Source organism: Marmota monax, unplaced genomic scaffold (genome assembly GCF_021218885.2).
Source record: "Marmota monax isolate L192 unplaced genomic scaffold, Marmota_monax_Labrador192_F-V1.1 WCK01_AAM20220418_F8-fsc00012, whole genome shotgun sequence".
Classification (NCBI taxonomy): Eukaryota; Metazoa; Chordata; class Mammalia; order Rodentia; family Sciuridae; genus Marmota; species Marmota monax.
Window position 1 is genome coordinate 9,042,516 of NW_026695227.1, and position 19,903 is coordinate 9,062,418.

Consider the following 19,903-nt stretch of genomic DNA (forward strand, 5'->3'; position numbering starts at 1 on the left):
AATATATATTCATTGCATACATTATTTATCCTTCATTCAGCTTTCAGTCTGCTATATAGTCTGGCGTATTCTGAAGGTATTACATTAAAAAATCAGAAACAACTTCCTAAGTTCCAAATCCAATAGACAATTGGATAGCCAATCATTGGCTTATTTGATGTCTCCAAATTATTTGTTACCATTAATCTCTCTTTTCTTCCACAAATTCCCTCCTCCCACACATACCTAAATCTCTGCTTACCTGATAGACTCTATCTACTTGGTTTTCTCTTTGGCTAACACATTCAAACTTTAGTTTGTATTTTCTACTCTTTCTGCCATGCATGTTCTCCCAAGAAATATTATTCCCAGTGCTCCAATTGTATGCCTACCTCTATTACAGCCCCTATCACAGTCCATTTTATCTATGTGTTTGGATTCTTCCCTCATTGTACTGTGAATAATTCAGAAATAAGAGCCACATTTTACTTGCTTTTGTGTAATTTATGCCTAGTAAGTGGCTAGTGTAAGCACCTAAGACATGTTTATTGAATTAATGACAGATCAAAAACAACCTGAATAAACAGTCAGTATGAACTAAAAATAAAACGAAATCTAATGGAGTCAAACACATTGTCTTAATCCATTTCAGGTGTAATAACAAAATACCATAAACTGGGTGGCTTATGAACTCTAAAACTTTATTTCTCACAGAAATACAGAGGCTAGGAATTCCAAGATCAAGGCACTTGAAAGTCTGATGTCTGGTAAACCCACTTACTGATTGAAGGACAGCTGTCTTTTCATTATGTCTTTACATGGTAGAAGGAACAAGAGGTCCCTTGAAGTTCTCTTTTAAAAGTGGCCTGATTTCACTCATTAGGGTTCCACCCCTGTGACTTAATTATCTTCTGAAGGCCTTACTTCTTAGCATTATCACCTTGGGGGTGGGATCTCAGCATATGAATTTAAGGATCACAGACATTCAGATCACAGCATACACCTAAGCCAAAGGTTATCTGTACCCATTAGTCTACTGAAATCTGAATAGAAATTTTTATGAAAAAGACCTGGGAAATTTTAATATCAAGCATAGCATAAACTGCAACTATTATATAGCTGCAAAATACTGTAGCTATGTCTCCAGCTATTTAAGTTTTAATATTAAATATCATTCATGGAACTTCTCTCTTCTCACTATAAGCCTTTGCAGATCATATTACTGAGACTATACAACTTTCACATGACTTTATAATTCAGGTCTCATATATAAAATCAAGGTTTTACCAAATCAAGTACAAATCTGACTTGGGAAAATATTTTTTTCTACTTACCATTTTAAGAAAGAAAACTAGAAGGATCATGATCCCAGTGTTCTTTCCTCAAAACTATTAAATGAATTCACTAAATTGATTCTATTCACAGAGTGAAATAAGCCAGTAGTAGTGGCATTCTAAGTCTAATGTTAACCTGTATACACAGCTAGTTCATATATATATATATATTCCTACTAACTTTTAACAATTATGTTCTAAAGTTTGAAGCAAATTTGTTAAAGACAGTCCTCTGATGCTTCCTAAAGAATTTTGCTTAATGAAAATATTTCAAAATTCAAAAAAGTAGAGAAGTCCAATGGATTATTAAGAAGTTGCCTCTCATTTTTACTTGCTAAACTTGTGGTTGCAATATTTTGCCATAACATTCACATCAGTATATAATCTTGCTAAACTCCAAAGTAATAAAAAATAAAATTTAAGACCTATTGTTTATAAATATGCCTGACAACTTTTCTACACAAATGCTAGTAATAATAAATATTTGAAATATTCATAATTTTTCCTAGCATCTAAAAAAACTCCTACAAAATAGGATGATTGTTATTATACTTTTCAGATGTGAAAAATTAAGCACAAAGAGGTTAAATAAGTCACACAATGTTATACAGAAAATAGTATCTGGACACAGATAGGAACCTAGAGAATTCAGACTTAGATTCTTATTTTTAACTAGGCAATTACAGAAGATCATGAGAATTGAAGAATAATTTAAGAGGATTTTTTATAGTTAACATGGCATTTCAGGCAAAAGTAGTTTTCTAGATCTATATCATAACTTTCCACTGTTGTGTACATACACAGATTTGACCCACACATGTGTAATGGGAAAATGAGCTTTTGATAGGAAAATGAGTGCCAGTTTCTTAGGAAACCACTCTCAACAGGCACTAGCTGTGGAATTAAGACAAATGCTCAAATCCCCAGGTTGAAAATAAATATAATGAATATAAGACACTTTGGAGCTTAAAAGAAAGAATTTGCTCTAAAATAGTCAAAACCATCAGAACAACTAACAAAACCAGTATTTTTCTTGTAGACAATGATTGTTATAATGCCAAAGCTTGAAGAAAACATTTGTTTTACTGGGTCATTGTGAAGTAATCTTAGCATACTAACAAAGCATTTCTGTCCAATGAACTATTTTCTAATACTAACCCCACATACTTCTCTGGGAGAGAAACCCCTGAAAGGTGAGCATTATATTAGTATTCGTGTCTTATTCCAGAAAATAATTCCTGGAAAAATATAATGTGTGCCTCAAAGTTTTTAAAATCCTGTCCTTATTTATTTAAGTCCCTCAAAATCATTCCTGATTAAATTGCCAATATCAGTAATTTTATTTAGACATACTCTTGGTTACAAAACCAGCTTCTTTAAAGCAAGAAATTATCAATAGATAACGCAATATGACATTAATGTTAGATCATCTCATGTAGATATAAGCAGTTTTACAAGGACTAAGTTTAAGAAAAACACTTTACATATATATATATATATGTATGTGTATATATATATATATATATATATATACATATATACACATATATGTATATGTATATATACATGTATGTATGCCAAAAACATCCATACCTTCACTTTGGAAAGACATTTTATTCTGTGGGTTTCAATCCTTTTCTCAGTTTCTCCCATGTTGCTCTTCTGATTATTCCAAGATATTTATGTTTTATCTTGATATGTCTTAGTTCTATCTTTATAAGAAAACAGAAACCTATTAAATTACTGACAAAATCATATCATCATTCTTTTGAAAAAGCATTGAATTTGAACAACATATATGGAATCTACTGTATTAAACAAATATCTAGGAAGTTTTTGATTCAGATCTAGTAAATAATGGGATTAGAGAAGATACAGTTTTAAATTTCTATTGAAAAAATTACTTTAACCATAATCACTCTTTATTTGCATAATTCATTATCATCCCCTTGCAAATAATGACTATGTGGTTAAATTATAGCTTTTCTCTTCTTTAGCCAAAACAAACAGACCAAAGTGATCTCCCTGGACTCACTTGAAAAGTGCTGCTTTTAATAATACAAACACTTTGGTTTGTTTAGTGCCAAAAATCTGCTTCAGCAAGCACACAAAGGCTCACAATCTTTACTTGGCCAGGCTTCCTCCTCAAGTTCTTTGCATTTCAAGACCTCCCTGGCGTCTCAGGAAGAGAAATGCTTTTTGGGGCACTGTTGATTCACAGAAACCTGGGGAGACAAGGAATTTTAATCATAGAAATAGCCTCAGTAAAAATAACAAATAATTCTACAATCTGAGAAAGAAACCTACAATTCCAATTGAAGATGTAAAGTATAATAGAGATGAAAAATAAATGGAAGGGTGTGTGTGTGAGAGATATACATATGAATAACATTATACATATGATATATATGTAATAGATATCTACATGTATACATAATATATAGGCACAGATTGTTTTTCAGGACTAGGGATTGAATCCAGGGGTACTCTACCACATAGCTACATCCTCAGCCCTTTTTATTTCTTATTTTGAGACAAGATCTCCCTAACCTGCCTGGGTTGGCCTTGCCTTTATGATTTTGCTGCCTGAGCCTGCAGAGTAGCTGGGTTTACAGGCATGCACCATCACCACCAGCTAGGCATATATTTTTATATGTAATAAAGGAAGAGGACTTAAATTCTATTAGTTTGTAATAACTTCTTCTCAAAGATTTTATTTATTTGGTGTCTAGAAAGAAGGACAATATTTTGCACCAAAAGGAAAATATTTTACTTTGATAATATTTATTCTAGCAATTGTTTTCAAGATACAAGTACAATATCTTAACAGTATCCCCAGCATTAATATATTAAATATCCTTTAAATGATATTCATCTAATCAGTGATTCTGAATGGTACTAACTTTAACAAGTGCTGTCCCTCTCTAAATTTGCTGAATCCCAAATATACACATTAAAACAATCACCACTAAGCAATTATGTACAAGCTTAGCTCTCTCTTCTCATACCCTCCAGATTAAAGCACTGGAACTTAGCAGTGAACAAGACAGGAAAGATGTCCTATGGAGAACATAAACTAGTTGGAGAAGTCTAAGTCTTTGGGGAAGGCACTTGGACCCAGATCCCTAGGAACTTATACTTTTATTAGGAAAATAAAATTTAAATAAAACAGTGAAATAAAATCAGTGTATGATGTATTACAGCTTGTTTGGTTTGGAAATGGTAAAATAAAACAAACATAGGTTATAGATGAAAATTATAAAAATTCTCTAGGTCATAAAAATGAAACCATGCTGAAATTTCAAAATCACAAAAAAACTTCAAAGTTTGCATTACCTTAATGTAATGCAACACTGGTATTGAAAAAAACTGATAGAAAGGGATAATTTTCATCAGAGTAGAAACTGATGTGATTCAATCATATACCAAAAATGGTTTAATCAGAAGCCTGTCAACTTTCCCCATCTCTTCTTGTGCATTTAGAATCTAATCTCTCTTCCCTGATTTTTTGCCTTCTATCCCTTCTTGACAATATTTGAACCCAATTTAGTCACTCTATCAAACAATGAGAGAATTTATTCCTTTTCCATGTCAAAGTTGTCTTCTCTTTTTTAAATGGCTAAAGCCATGACTATTCTAAATGTCTATTTTTCATATTGTAGCTAGGGGGCACAGAAGCTGGATTTGGTGCCCAGAAAATCCTCACATAGGGAATTTTGTAATTCCTTTCATAAATTATGTTACTACCTTACCATCTAGAACAGGTTTTGTCACCATACCTTGAAGACTTGTTTTAAAATGCTTTTATGGTATTGAGAAAAGTTTTGTGAATAATTGGACTGGTATAAGAGGTAATAAGGTTAAACACATGGAAATAATTCAATGTAAATAAATTAACCCTAAACTTTCTCTAATTTTCCAGCTTGTATCATGAAAACATTTCATCCTTTCGAATACATTTTAAATGTTTTCCTGGAGGAAAATAAATGAACAAAATCTATTTCATTTATTCAACCCAGAATTCATGAAATCCAATACTTAATGTCACAGGCACCATTGAGCACTTTGACCCTAAATCAGGAAGGCATGTAGAGCAAGATCCAGCCATGTGAATAGGCCCCTTTTGTTAGCACAGTGTTGTTTACATGGTGACTTCTGCTCCCAAGATCACAGAGTATCACTGACAAATCCTCATCAATCATCACTGTTAACAAAAACAACTTGCTGAAGTTTAATTAAGTGGATAATCATTTTATTTCTCTAACTCTTCAGCATACAAATGGAAACAAGTAATAGAACCAAGTAATGGAACAGGTAATACCCCCTCAAGCAAATGTGCTTGAATTTCTTCTGGTAGCCAGTTACAACTTTAAGTTTTTTGTTTTGTTTGTTGTACTGTAGTTACACAAACATACATGCACACATACACAGACACACACAAAACAGAAAATGTGCTCTCTTACAAAATTTTAAAGACACAGTACAGAATTGTTGACTATGTGTATATGAATTGTTAAACAGCCACTCTCTGGAACTTTTTCTATCTTGTATGACTGACTCTAATCCCAATGAACAGCAACACTCTGGGATTTTTGACACCCTTTGATTGCCAACCCCTAATGAAATTTCTCAATAATAAGAGAATACATTTTTTAAAAATGAATACAGCTCATTTATGCTCTATATTGACATAGTTTATAATATTAGAAACCAGCTGGGGAAATACATGCATTTAATTTCATCTTATTCTTTACTACTGAATTAAAGAAATAAAGTCTTTATCATGGCAAAGTACATACATGAAGAAGGCTTAGGAGATGATCCTTTCTCTGGGAAAAAAAAGAGAATCACACCAGCAAAAACCTTATGAAAAGCTCATATTTCCAGGATCTTCAAATAGCTTCTAGCTCTCTGAGAAAAGCCTCTTGGGTGGTATCCAGTTGAAACAATTTCAACCAATACCAAACCAAGCAAGCGCATGCCAAGGAAGTACGTGTAGAATCAACAATGACTTTTTGTATGAGGCCTAGCAAATTATTTTACTTCTATTTGTTCATTTTCATCAGAAATTAAAGAGGAAAATGACGGCTTCTGCCTATCAGCCTCAGAAATGTAGATAATATTTTATTTTCTATATTCAGAGGAGGAACCAATAATGCACAGCTCTAGGAAAAACTAAGTAAGAAACTGAACTTAGCATTAGAATATTATCCATACAGATGATCTCACCATGCAAAACAAAGTCTGGAACACAAGCAGAATTCTTCATCAGCAATCAATTAAGCAGTAAAAACACCTATTCATAGAACATGAAACAGAGAAATCAAGCTAAAACCCAAATTCTGTCTGTAACAGAAATGGTTGTGAATAACATTAATGTCATATCCCATACCTAGCAATTCTAGAGAATGATTAGATAATTATGGAAATAACCAGTTTCCCACCCTGTGATAACAAAACACCCTCTTCGGCCTAAGTGTACTCAGACTCCTTTAAATCCTCTACATGCTGTTCAACCTTGCATTTTCTAGTTAGAGCAAGAATCTTAAAGCCAGTTTAGAGAATCCCTCACACTTGATACCTGATTATCTGAAAATCTGATCAAATTCTTCATCCCAGGTGACATCTGATCACTCTGACCTTACTTCAGCAAGAATTCTGTGGTTTGATTTAACCAGAATCTGCACCCCCCATACCTTTATATTTCCTTTTTGTAATTTTCCATCCACTGACCCTCACTCTTCTCCTTGCCTATAAAGTCTCACTGCTCTGTGCTGTATTCAGAATTGGAACAAGTTCTATATGAAAGTTGCTCTTCTGTTATTACAATAGTTCCCAAACAAAATCTGTCTTTACCATTTTAACTATTGTCATCTCTGGTTTTTCTCTGAAAGAGACAGGAACTGTTTAATTTCTTCAGATTATGATATCAAATCTTCTCTTCTTGTTATCTGCACAAAATTTTAGATACAAAAATATTTCCATTTAATTTTCTGCAAGTAAATACTGCACTTTTTCTTATAAAGATTTCTATGTTTCTAAAGATCCAAAAATAAATAAAATGCTTAGACTTTTTCCTAATCCATTTATTTATGTATTTTTTTCATTAACATTAGTGAATATAATGAGGTAGCTAGCTAGAGTCGGAATGTCAGACATTGGAATTCAGTTGACCTGAGTTTAATCCCTGATTAGCAGTGAGTTGTTTATAAACTCCTTCAGCCTATTTCTTTTATTTGTGATTTTAGAATGTTTATGTCTACCTTACAATACTGTCATGGAGATCGAGTTATAAAATTCACATCAGCTCCCTACTGTGGTGCTAAAATAAAACAGTCACTCCATCAATGATAGTGATTATTATTCATTCACTCCACAAATATTTATTAAGCCCTACTACATTCCAAACACAGCAGTAGGCGCTAGGGATACAAAGATGAATTCCATGTGCTTGCTCTTAAGAATTCTCATAAGCTATTGGGAGAGATAATTAAATGATGATAATAGCTAGTTACTGCCATAATACAGACAATTTGAGCTAAGTAGTAGAAAGAGGAGACTAATGAAAACTATTCATTTGGGCTGTCATTTGTAGGCAGCAGAATCATTTAAAAATGGGCTTTGAAATTAGGCATAAGTGTGAAAGCCTCTTTTAAAATTAGTTTTTAATTTTGTACAAGTAACTTAAACATATAAAAATGAAGACAGCATCTTTCTTTTCAATGTCCAGACAGGAATATAGAGCTCACAATGGGTAATAAAGGAATTTAATATCAGAAACTAGTTACAAAGGTGTCAAAATTATCAAAAAGCCAAACTGGGAATAGTGGACAACTCAGAGATTTATAACACTGGAAAGTCACTCCTCACCCAAAGGTTGTATCAGAAAAAGAAAGGGCTCAGCTACAGAAACTTGAGTCCTTGAGAACTCAAGACTATCACAGGCCACAAGTGCCTTTCTCTTGTCTACAATCTCAATGTCACACAAACGTTTCCCAATAACACAACCTAACAGGAAGTCAGATGTCAAGGGAGCCTGGGAAACTTAGTTTTTAGAAGTCAGTCTCTTGGGATACAGAGAAGACCAGAAAATGGGGGAGAATACATGTGAGACCAGAATAATAATTACCAACACAACCTTAATCCTTGCAGTAGAATTCAATAAGGTATATTAAATGTATAATATAAAATTAGCACACAATCAGCATTCAATAAACAGTAGCTATTCATATCATTAGATAATATAAGTTAAATTGTCAATACTCTTTTTATTCTCAGTAATAAAATATTCAGAAAACTTAACTATTATTTATTTGGCTAGCTTGCCACTTCACAAGTGATCTCTATGTAATACCAAATAAAATGAAATTTTTGTCATCAAATCAACTGATTTTCAGCTGACCTGAAAAGATGAACTAATCACTTTTGCATCATATAAACACAGGCATAGTCACCAAATCTTTATCCAGCAAGGTATTTATGGTTTTGTTATTTAAGTTACGTATGTAAGGAAAGTGTTCAAAGAAAACCAAGTTGATGGTACATACATGTTCTTGGTTACCTCTAAGTGCTTTATAGGAATGTTTTAACAGACTTAAAAATGGTATATAAAAATACCATAAAAATGTTTTATGGTACATAAAAAATGGTACAAAAAAGTTACATAAAAATGTTTCTATGGTGGAAGGAGAAAAAGAGTAAAGTATAATGATCATATTATTATTGTTGTTGTTGTTATTATTTATTCCTAATCTCCTCTCTACAGGTATGTGTGTGTATTGAGGACCTAAGCCAAACACAGGAGTACCAGATCCAGAATCTTAAAAATGTTTCTCTCTGAATGGGATTATGATTGATCTTGTTTTGTTTTTCCTTTAATAATTCCTGTGTTGTTTTCTATAAGGATCATTTCTTCCAGTTAAAAAATACAAAGGGAAAAAGAAGTAGCATCATTTGAACTGAATCCTTAAACATATAACAACAATACAGCACGCTTCTGATCTATGCTAATGCTATTCTTAACTACTTTTGAGGGGTTTTTATTTCATGTTTCTCTAATTATTTCACTTTCACGAGGAACTTGTCAGTTCTCCTCTTCCTTCTCTAATGACTTAATTCAGTAAATCCCTTGCTTAAGGCAGCTGTAACCTTCCTGATGGAAGCCACTGGATGTTAAGAGCTAGGAGGCACCTACTATTTGGATCTTCCCAACTGGCTGCATATGTTTAAATGTCAGAATAATATCAATTCAGATTTCTACTTTGGGACTGGTAAATAAGTTAATTGTTTAAGTTTTTCAAAGGGAATCATTTGGAGTTATAAATAAATATCAAGTGAGATGTTCAGGGACTAGATTTAATCAGAGTGTATGTATAACTCACCTCTCTGTCTACCACTCAGCTGAATACCATTTGTCAGCATAGTGGTTTGGGTCATTAGACAACTATAAATTTTTATTTGTGGTCATATGCTGTTTTATTTTTACTTCTAGTGGATCATTAGGTAAAGACAGGAAGCATAGAGAACACCAATGTTAAAGTATAACCTAATGAGGAGAATAGGAATCATAGTGTTATGAGCTTCCTTTGAGATTACTTTTATGTGATCAGTAATTTCATACTTTTATTTGTAATTTCTATCTAGTACCTCATTTTATGGTTCCAAAAACAACTTTTGAAAATAAATAATAGCTGGAAGATTTTCCCAAATGGACTTTTTTATATTCAAAGAAATGTCTACAAATAATGATATAAAACCAATTTCTTATTTTCTCAATTTTAAAGAAAACTTAAATATTACAAAAGTTTATTTTTAAAATTATAAAAGGGGCTGGGATTGTGGCTCAGCTGTAGAGCACTCGTACTCGGGACCTAGCATGGGCGGGACCCAGGTTAGATTCTCAACACCACATAAAAATAAAGACATTGTGTTGTGTCCACCTACAAAAAAAAAAAAAAAAAAAGATTCTCTTTCTCTCTCTCTCTCTCTCTCTCTCTCTCTCTCTCTCTCTCTCTCTCTCTCTTTCTCTCAAAAATAAAAATAAAATAAAATTATAAAAGTATTTAAGTGTAAAAATTCCAAAATCATCAAATCAGTTTTCTTAGATTTTAACAATTTAACATAATAAACTCTAATCTACACTTTAATATATGACTTTCCAAGGTCTAATTCAACATAAAGTCATTTTTTAATTTATTTCCTCTCAGGTCATACTTTTTCTCATAATATTAATTTAAAATGAGTGTATAGCACATATTAAATAATATGACACAAAAAACAAAAAAAGTCTTCATAATACCTAATATCATACTAAAATAAACTTCATAATTTCTTACATATTGATCTAAAATAAAACATTTTAGTTAGAATATCTATTTTTAAACAAACTTTAAAATTTTTATCAATATTTATAATTAACAACAATCTTTGGAAACAGTAATATACAGAATGAAGAAGAAAAAGGAAATAATAATGATTCCTAGGTTTCTATCTTGTTGGTAAAAGTAATTGAGATAGAGAATACAGAAGGAAGAACAGCACTATGGGGAAAAAAGCAAATTCAATCTCTGAGGTGATGAGTGTGAAGTACCTATAGGTCACATTCAGGTAGATGTGTTCAGTGGGCAGAGATTAGAGTAATGCATTTGCAGGTCATCAGCATAACAAAGGACTCCGGCATCCAGTTGCAGAAACATAGAGACACTGAATCTGGATGGGAAGAGACTTCATTGACCTTTATCTTCAGGGATTTATATTTTTTTTATTTTTTTAACTTTTGATATCTTTTATTTACATTATTATTTGGTTCATGATATTTCCTCTATTACTTTGTGATTTTTTTTGGTTGTTCAAAACATTACAAAGCTCTTGACATATCATATTTCATACATTTGATTCAAGTGGGTTATGAACTCCCATTTTTACCCTGTTTACAGATTGCAGACTCACATCGGTTACACATCCACGTTTTTACATATTGCCATTCTAGTGACTGTTGTATTCTGCTACCTTTCCTATCCTCTACTATCCCCCCTCCCCTCCCCTCCCATCTTCTCTCTCTACCCCATCTACTGTAATTCATTTTCAGGGCTTTATAGACATAACCTTTTCATCCCATCAAGCCCCTATTTTCTTGGGCTACTGAGATATTTCTTTCAGAGCACCTTAGAACATTTGCAAAACTAAATAATCCCAGTTTATGGTTATTTCTTCTTGCACTGAGAACTGATTATATATGGCACTTACTATCTCTTCACATAATAGCAGACAAGGCAAGAACATGTACATAGCAGGTGATTTATAAATGTGCATCTCTATTACTTAAAGTCATCTAAATCTCTGTAAAAAAATTAACTTATGCTTCTTGCAAGAATTTCTGGTTTTGCTTTTCAAGTTTAACTTTTAAAAAAATTTCAAAGACTGATTTTAAAATATAAGTCAGCAGTACTTAATAAGTAGGTATCTCCCATTCATCATCAAGACTGAATTATTTCTTTCATTATCACTACATTTTAGTTACTGAAGGATTTGAAAACATCCATTTCTCATCTTAAATCATAGAGTTTATCCAGCTGAGGTTTCAGAGAGGGTTAGGATTATAGTATCTGACGTGACTAATCCCTGATTCCAGTTAGTGATGGAGACTGAATTTCACATTTTGCTTATTTGAAAAATATGTGCAAAAAGAGTCACTAAAAATGAGAACAAACTAGGCTTTGTTCCTGTTGAATGGTTTAGATTTTTTTTTTTGGGGGGGGGCGGTATAGAAGAATCATCAAACATGAAGAATTTGATACTGGAATAAAATCCAATTGTTCTTGGAATGGAAGTAGAATATCATTTTTAAGATCATGGAAGTTCTAGAACTTCTCTGGAATAGTCACCTTTGTAAAGCATGGATTATAACATGAGATTGTAACAATTATTATATAGGACCCAGGAAAGAAAAGGAGAGATACTATTCTCTGAATTTGTTGATATAATCAACAAATATAGAATAATGGTAAATGTGCTTTCTGTCTTAGGTTTCCACAATTAGATTAGTAAGGTAATGGATTGCCATTGTGATAAAAACTTGAACCTTCACACTTAGCACACCTTCTGCATATATTCAATTAATGAATCTCTGTTATTATTCCAGAAGAATAGATACCTATCCTCTTGAGGATATTTATACAGTGAGCACTCCAGTGTAATTTTGAAACAAACACTGGGCTCAAATATAATTGCCATGTTACATTCTACTTTGAAATAAGATACCCAGAGTATATATCTATAACTCTATTAGGAAAATTCATTTTGCTTTTCATACTGCTGTCCTTTCTTCATGTTGGGGTTTCTTGACACATAGGTAGGTGTATATGAAACATTGAAAAACACTATCATCATGGGTTAAACTCCAGGACAGTAATGTCTCAATTGATAAAGCACCATTATCAAATAGAAAGGGCTACCAGGGCACCACTGTGGTTTACAAAGAGGACAAATGTTTCCATGTTCAGCTATTTCATGACTGCCACAGTTTGGGGATGTTTTGATACATTATTAAACTCAAAAGCATCAGGAAAATTTCCATTCAGGTCATACTTGTTATTATTTCCCTTTCTGTTAGTATACAAACATTTGTTTTTTTGTTTTTGTTTTTGTTTTTTGTTGTTTGTTTAAGAACTTTGAATACATCTGGGTTTACTGAAGAAGACATGATGGATATCCAGGTACTATTGATTATATTGTGATTCCAGGATCTTTTCCATCACTGATTATAAAATATTCAAGAAGACTTAGCAACGATATTATCTCATATTTTTCATTTGGACTCTGGGAACTCAATTCTGTGTTCCTTTGGAAATTACTCCAAAACATGAACTCACAGTTTTCTACCTTGAATGACCTCAATGGCACAAAGTTCATGGGTAAAAAATCAATCAATTTGGTGAATATATCCAATCCTTTTGGGTTGACAAGTCATTGAAGAGTTCATAGGTCTAAAGGGTTTGCTAAATATTGACTTGGTAATGTTCTCATTTAGCAAATAGGAAAACATCCATTTTGTAGTACACATGCTTGAAGAATATTTAGTAAAACAATTACATGCACACAAAGTTTTGACTAAAAACCAAAATTACTGAATCTCATGATTTTTACTGAAGTTCATGATTTTTAGCCAGAATATATCTTCATTTTCTGCCTACTTGCTTATCTGTCTTTAGGCCTTTTCATATTATATAACACTCCTATCCAGAAATGAACTTTGTTAAAATAAGAGCTTTTAGAAAGAGTTCTATTTATTTGATCTGCTTCTTTAGACATGTATTATTTTGGTAACTTTTATTTTGATTGAGCTTTAAAATACTTATACATTTATTTCAGTATGGATTCATGGGTTTGTTTTTTTTTTATTCAATGGGATATAAACTGCTGGGAGCCACAGCTGACTTGGAATGGCCCCTGGCATTTTGCCAATAGTACTGGTTGACAGGCGAGGCATTGCCTTGGGATTTGACCATGTGTATCTGTTCTGAGCACTCTGTCCTCTGGCCAGTTCCTGTGTTCTCTAAACTATAGCAATGAAAACTCCTTTTGTACTTTTTTGTTGCTACTGTTTTGTTTCTTTGCTTTGGGTTTCTTTGTTTTGTTTTATTGCAGTAGGTTAGCTAACAGACTTAATTAGAATGAAAAAATTTAAAATAGTCATCATGAAGATTAAAATAAGAAGTTGAATGGAAGAGAGTAAAGGAACTGGTGAATAGCATTGACTGCTAGACTGGACAAGATTGGAGAACATAAATTTATAAAGATGTTTATCAATATCATTATGTAATTTATGATAGAAATATTCAATAGACAGTAAAAAAGAAGGAAATAAGTAGATTTTTGTGTTTACATAGAATTTGGGGTTAGCTATATATATTCAGCAATGGGGTAATGAAGTAAAGGTACCTATATATGAGGCCAGTAGGTATAAAACTGAAATTATGGACTATGAAGTCAAGTTTGAATACAGAAAAGAAGGAAGAATTAAGGAAGTGATATTAAAATCACAGGGAGGGTAAAGTGATGAGTAATATAATACAGGTGAAAAGTTGGTTCATTAAAAAGATTAAAGAATTAGATAATTATATCAGTACTGTCAAAGAGAAAATACTCAATGGTTTCCTGTTGGAAGATACCAGATGGGAAATAGCTTCTTGAGGTTCCAAGGCCACTGAACAGCCACATTTACAGTCTATTTATTTAGAGTGCCAGTGAAAGTCAATGAAATACAAGAGTGCAAGAGTGCTCAGAAAGGCAATACCAGGGTTTGAATAATTAACCCATAAGGGTGTGAAACTTATTCAGACTAAGCAAAAAAGTTCTTCTAGTGCATCATTCCTAAAAATTTCTAACACATCATATAATTAGACAAGACTGTGGAATCTTCTGTCATTAAAAAGAAATTCCCCCGACCAATACTGTAAAAATATTTATATATGTTTCCCTGATATATTACATAAGCCAGAACCCCACCATCTGTGTCATAAGAGACTCAGTCCAGAGGATAGTCCTTTTCTGAAAGAAATATGGAATTTACTGGTGACCACTGTTGAGAATCTCAATGACCCAAGCTCTTGGTCAGCCATGGATACCATTAAGAGATGCTACTTCAGAACAGGGCTCTCTGAGAGCAAAGGGGGCAATAAGACTGCAAAACAGTAGAGGCCAGTTTGATAATACTTGAATATAAGTAAAATGGGTACAGTTATTATAATAAACATCAAGGTTAGTATCTTAGTCCATTTTTTGTTGTTGTTGTTGTTCCTAATAATAAAATATCATAGACTGGGTAAGTTATAAAGAAAATAGGCTCATGGTTTTGGTCCAAGGGCAAAGGCTCAAACCTAGTAATCTTCTTCTTCCTGCCAGAGTCCTAAGTCAACACAGGGCACCACATGGCAAGAGATAGGGATGGCAAAAGAAACCTAGCCAAACTGGTTTTTATAGCAGAACCACTCTTGACATAACCCATTTACCCATTAATCAAATGAATGAATTAATCCATTCATGAGGGCAGAGTCCTCAGAATCACCTCTAAAGGGTCACCTGGACTCATCTCTTAAATCTCATAACGATGATTAAATTTCCACATGGGTTTTGGAAGGGACAAAACATATTCAAACCATAGCAGTTAGGGTAGCAACCAATAGGATCTGAACTGCAGAAAGTCATGAATATAGTTAACAGTTCATGACACCTTTAGGTGCAAGATAGATTGGTCCCTAACAAAGTTATTACTCAATCCACACAATCAATAAACATCAAGGATACATTGCCAGTAGGCTGAGAACCTTACCCCTAATAAAATGTTGCAATACCTTTAATTTACCAGTATGAAACATCTTTCATATTGGAAATTACTGACTGAAGGAAGGACTATGTCCCCTAAAGGAAGGGAAGATGACGTCTTAACAAGTATATGTGATTTCCTCCACTCCTTGCACAAAGCTAGCTGTATGGCCATATTCTAGGGTATATGTAGTAGGGAAAATCTTATACCCAAATATATCAAAGACTGGTACACAGGCTCTGAGTGGAACTGATACCTGGAAACCATATTAGTAATTAGAGCACCCTGTTAGTCCGCAGCCACAAGTGGGCATATAGTAAACGTCCTTTTCTAGGTGTGGCTCAAAGTGGGTCCACTAGGTTCATACATACACATGATCATTCTTTGCTTCCCAATAATTAGAATGGCCATTCTTGATAGATGGTAGAACTCCACATTTGTTCCTTAGCTTGCGCGGTTAGAACTATCATAGTGATATATATACAAAGCATCAGAGATTAATGCTACTGTTATAAACCAAAAGATGCAGTATTACTTTACTACCCTCCATTTAATGCACCACTCTGATCCCTGAAATAAATAGACAAACCCTGAAAGATGATAGTATATTACTACAAACTCAATCTATCCCCCTTTGCAGTTGTTGTACTAGATGTGATATCTTTTCTAGGAGAGAGTAGCATGCCTTCACATACATGTTATACCACCTTGACCTGTAAATTTTATTAATTTCTACCCTTATCAGTGAAAAAAAGAATCAGAAGTTATTCATATTTATGTGAGAGGAAAAAGAGAATACATTCACAGAGATATCTATGAAAGGAAAAGACAGTATATGAAGGTTATGGCACAGTATAAGAATCACAATAGAGATCCTTAGACATGTAAGGGCAATACAGTATGCAGCTACTAGGCCATGGAATAGATGGAGCACAGATCAGGGTACATAAAGTGACCATGTGGCCAGAGATGCCCACAATGTTATAGGTTCTTTCAGACTCTCCACGTCATAGAGTGTGTAGGCCTTACATATCATAAGGAGAAGTAATATATTCAGGACTAGGCACAAATGGGTTGAGGGCACACATAAGCAGCATCGGTAGGCCAGACTCCAAGTCACCCAACAAGGTTGTTATCTGCATCTCTCCCTCAGATCACATCTATAGCATCAGCAAAGTTCATTAACATCCGCTAATAGAGGAGGCAGAAAAAGACTGAGCTTGGTTCATAGATGGGCAAGTTTAATACAAAGGTACAAGACAAAAGTAAACTGCTGTTCCTCAACAGCCCCACTCTGTGGTGGTCTGAAAGAATGATGGCAGGCAACCTTCCCAGTTACCAGAGCTTCAGAAGGTACACATGGTCATCTTACTTTACATGAAAAGGGAAATAGTCCAAATATATGCAAGTTCACGGGAAGTGGCACTGTTTAGAGACTTTTAAGAGGAGGTCTGAAACAAGTGGATGGTTTTATAGGAATTCATACATTAACATGAATATCTTTGAATGGCATGGTAATGTCTACAAGGGAGCATCTACCATGTAAGAAGCACTAACAAAAATAAACAAAATGATCCAACCAGTTGGTATTACTCAGTGGGATTGCCCTAGAGCTGATATATTGAGCACATAAAACAGACTAATTATGAGGAGTCATGGAGGTGACCAGGAGAAATAGAAAAGATTCCTACAAACCAAAGCTAATCCAGCTAGTGTCATGATATTTACCCAATTATTCAGGAAGAGAGACCAACTCTGAGCCCCAGCACAGTACATTGGAGAAAACTATTCAGTAATTTGATGGTAAATAGCATCCTTTCCACCTTGAAAAGGGTATTGATTCATTTGTACTGTGACTGATATGTACTATATGTGAAAATGCCTTGCCTCCTCATAGAGCTTGGGCCATTATCTAATCATGTATAAAGTGCTCTGTAACTCCTGGACTGCAGATACCAAAGTTATAAGCCCCAGCACTACTTGTGGGATCTAGGGATGATCACCCTGATATCATATACTTCTATGAGTGTGAATACCAGTGCCACAAGCCCAAAAGTTAACCACACATGCCCCAGGAGTCCTAGAAAACATCTCCTCCATAGCCAACAGACTTTGGATCACAGCTGCTGCTTCCCTGGTACCACTTTGTCCCCCAAGACCTGGAGGAGGTATCATCTGGTCTACAGCTCCATAAAAGCATCTAACAGTGCAACAAGCCCCAGCACCATATATAATCACCTCATAAAACTCAGGGATGGTTAAAACCTTAAGGCCATGATTACCAGTGCCATACACCCTAGCACTACCTGGGCTCATCCTATGGAACCTGGGGAAAAGGCCTCTTCCAATTTTGTGGCTCACCTCATGGCTTAGGGACTATGGCTGCTGGTGCCACAACCCTTGGCATCACCTATGCTTTCTCTTAGGGAACTGGGTAGAATATTTTCCACATCCACACTACAAAGACTGAGGCAGCTGCCACCAAAAGTTCCAGTGCCATCAGGGCTCAATTCTGTGGAGCCTAAAACCTAACTTTTGAAGGAAAAAGATTTTTTTTTTCATTTAGATATCAGTTGGATAGATGCTTTGGGTTTAGTTATAGGGTAACTCAAACATATTTTCTTTTTCAAATGTATTTTCTTGTTGGGTGTAGTGGCACATGCCTCTAATCCCAACTGCTTGAAAGGCTGAGGCAGGAGGATAGCAAGTTGGAGGCCAGCCTCAGCAACTTAGCAAGATCTTGTCTCACAATGAAAAAAGATAAAAAGGGGCTGGGATGTAGCTCAGTGGTAAAGCACACCTGGTCTCAGTCACCAATACCAAAAAATAAAAGAAAAAAAATGTATAGTCTCTGTGTGATTTCTTCATCTTCATGAACTACTGCAATCTAGACTATAGAGGCACCCAGATACTGCTGAAATCAATTAAAGATGAAGAAACCAAGAATATTATACCCAAATTATCCTTGAAAACTGAAATAAAAATAGTCTTTCCCAGATAAACAGAAACATAGAATTCATCACCATGGGAACAGCCTAAAAGAAATACTTAAGGGAAGCCTACATTAGAAACAAACAAAAAAAAAAGGTAACTACCATCATGAAAACACAAATATACAAAACTCAATAGAAAAACAAATAAGTGAAAGAAAAAGAGAAGAAAACCAAAACTTAGTATGGCAGGAAACTACCAAGTCCCAAAACTAAATAATAAGAGAGGTAGAAAGGAACAAATAATATACAACACAAGCAGAACACAATTAACAAAATGATAGAAGGAAATTCATACCTATCCACAATAACTACAAATATAAATGGATTAATTCATTAATCAAAAGACACAGACTGGCTGAGTGGATAAAAAACAAGACACAACTATATGCTGCCTATAAAAAGCTCACTTTTCTGGTAAACATACACATAGACTAAAAGTAAAGAGTTGGAAAAAGATATTCCACAAATGGAAATCAAAAGCAAAAAGGAGTAGCTATACTCATATCAGATAAAGCAGACTTTAAATTTAAAAAAAAATGGAAAAGGGATTAAAAATATTCTTTAAATATTGGTAAAATGATAGATTCAGCAAAGCACAATATATGCAGATATAGCAATTATAAATATATACGTATCCAACACAGGACAACCCAAATATATAAAGCAAATAGTATTAGTTTTGAAGGATAGATAGACTCTAATACAATAATAACGGGTGAGTCTAATACCCACTTTTCTCAATGGATGAATCATTCAGACAGAAAATCAACAAAGAACTAGCTAATTTGAACCATAGTGTGGAGCAAATGGACCTAACCAACATTAACAGAGTACTTCATCTAATAGCAGAATACATTTCCTCTCATCAGCACATGGAAAATTCTCCAAGAGAGATCATATGTTAGGCCACAAATCAAGTATCAGCAACTCTTCTAAAATTGAAATCATATCATATATCTTCCCAGGCCACAACATAATAAAACTGAAAATCAAATGTAAGACTATAAAAAAAATACATGGAATGAGTAAAGTGCTCCTAAACGAGCAATGAGAAATAAAAGGAAAATACAGAAAATTTTACAAATAAATTAAAATAACAACAAAACATACCAGAATCTGTGGGATATTTTGAAAGTAGTACTGAGAAGGAAGTTTATAGCAATAAATACACACATTTAAAAAAATAGAGAGATCTCAAATAAACAACTTAACAATGCAACTCAGAGACTTAGAAAAGAACAAACAAAACTCAAAATTAGTAGAAGAAAAGAAAT

General features: G+C 33.7%; 1 protein-coding gene and 1 pseudogene across 3 annotated transcripts in view; both read right to left on the bottom strand.

Moving 5' to 3' along the window:
• Positions 1–19,903, bottom strand: part of Slco1a2 (solute carrier organic anion transporter family member 1A2) — a 113,926-nt gene that overhangs the window by 55,885 nt on the left and 38,138 nt on the right. Inside the window, exons 1-3 of one of the 3 annotated variants that reach the window (XM_046436002.2) lie at positions 6,113–6,265; positions 3,349–3,538; positions 2,907–3,021 (exon numbers count right to left, since the gene is read on the bottom strand). In XM_046436002.2, coding sequence (XP_046291958.1) covers positions 2,907–2,966 — 60 coding nt within the window. In that variant the 5' untranslated portion in view covers positions 2,967–3,021; positions 3,349–3,538; positions 6,113–6,265. Of the gene's footprint in view, positions 1–2,906; positions 3,026–3,348; positions 3,539–6,112; positions 6,266–19,903 lie in introns of those variants that run through there. The other 2 variants (XM_046436000.2, XM_046436001.2) reach the window with 2 other exon arrangements.
• LOC124087139 (carboxypeptidase M-like) lies at positions 11,975–15,297 on the bottom strand (annotated as a pseudogene).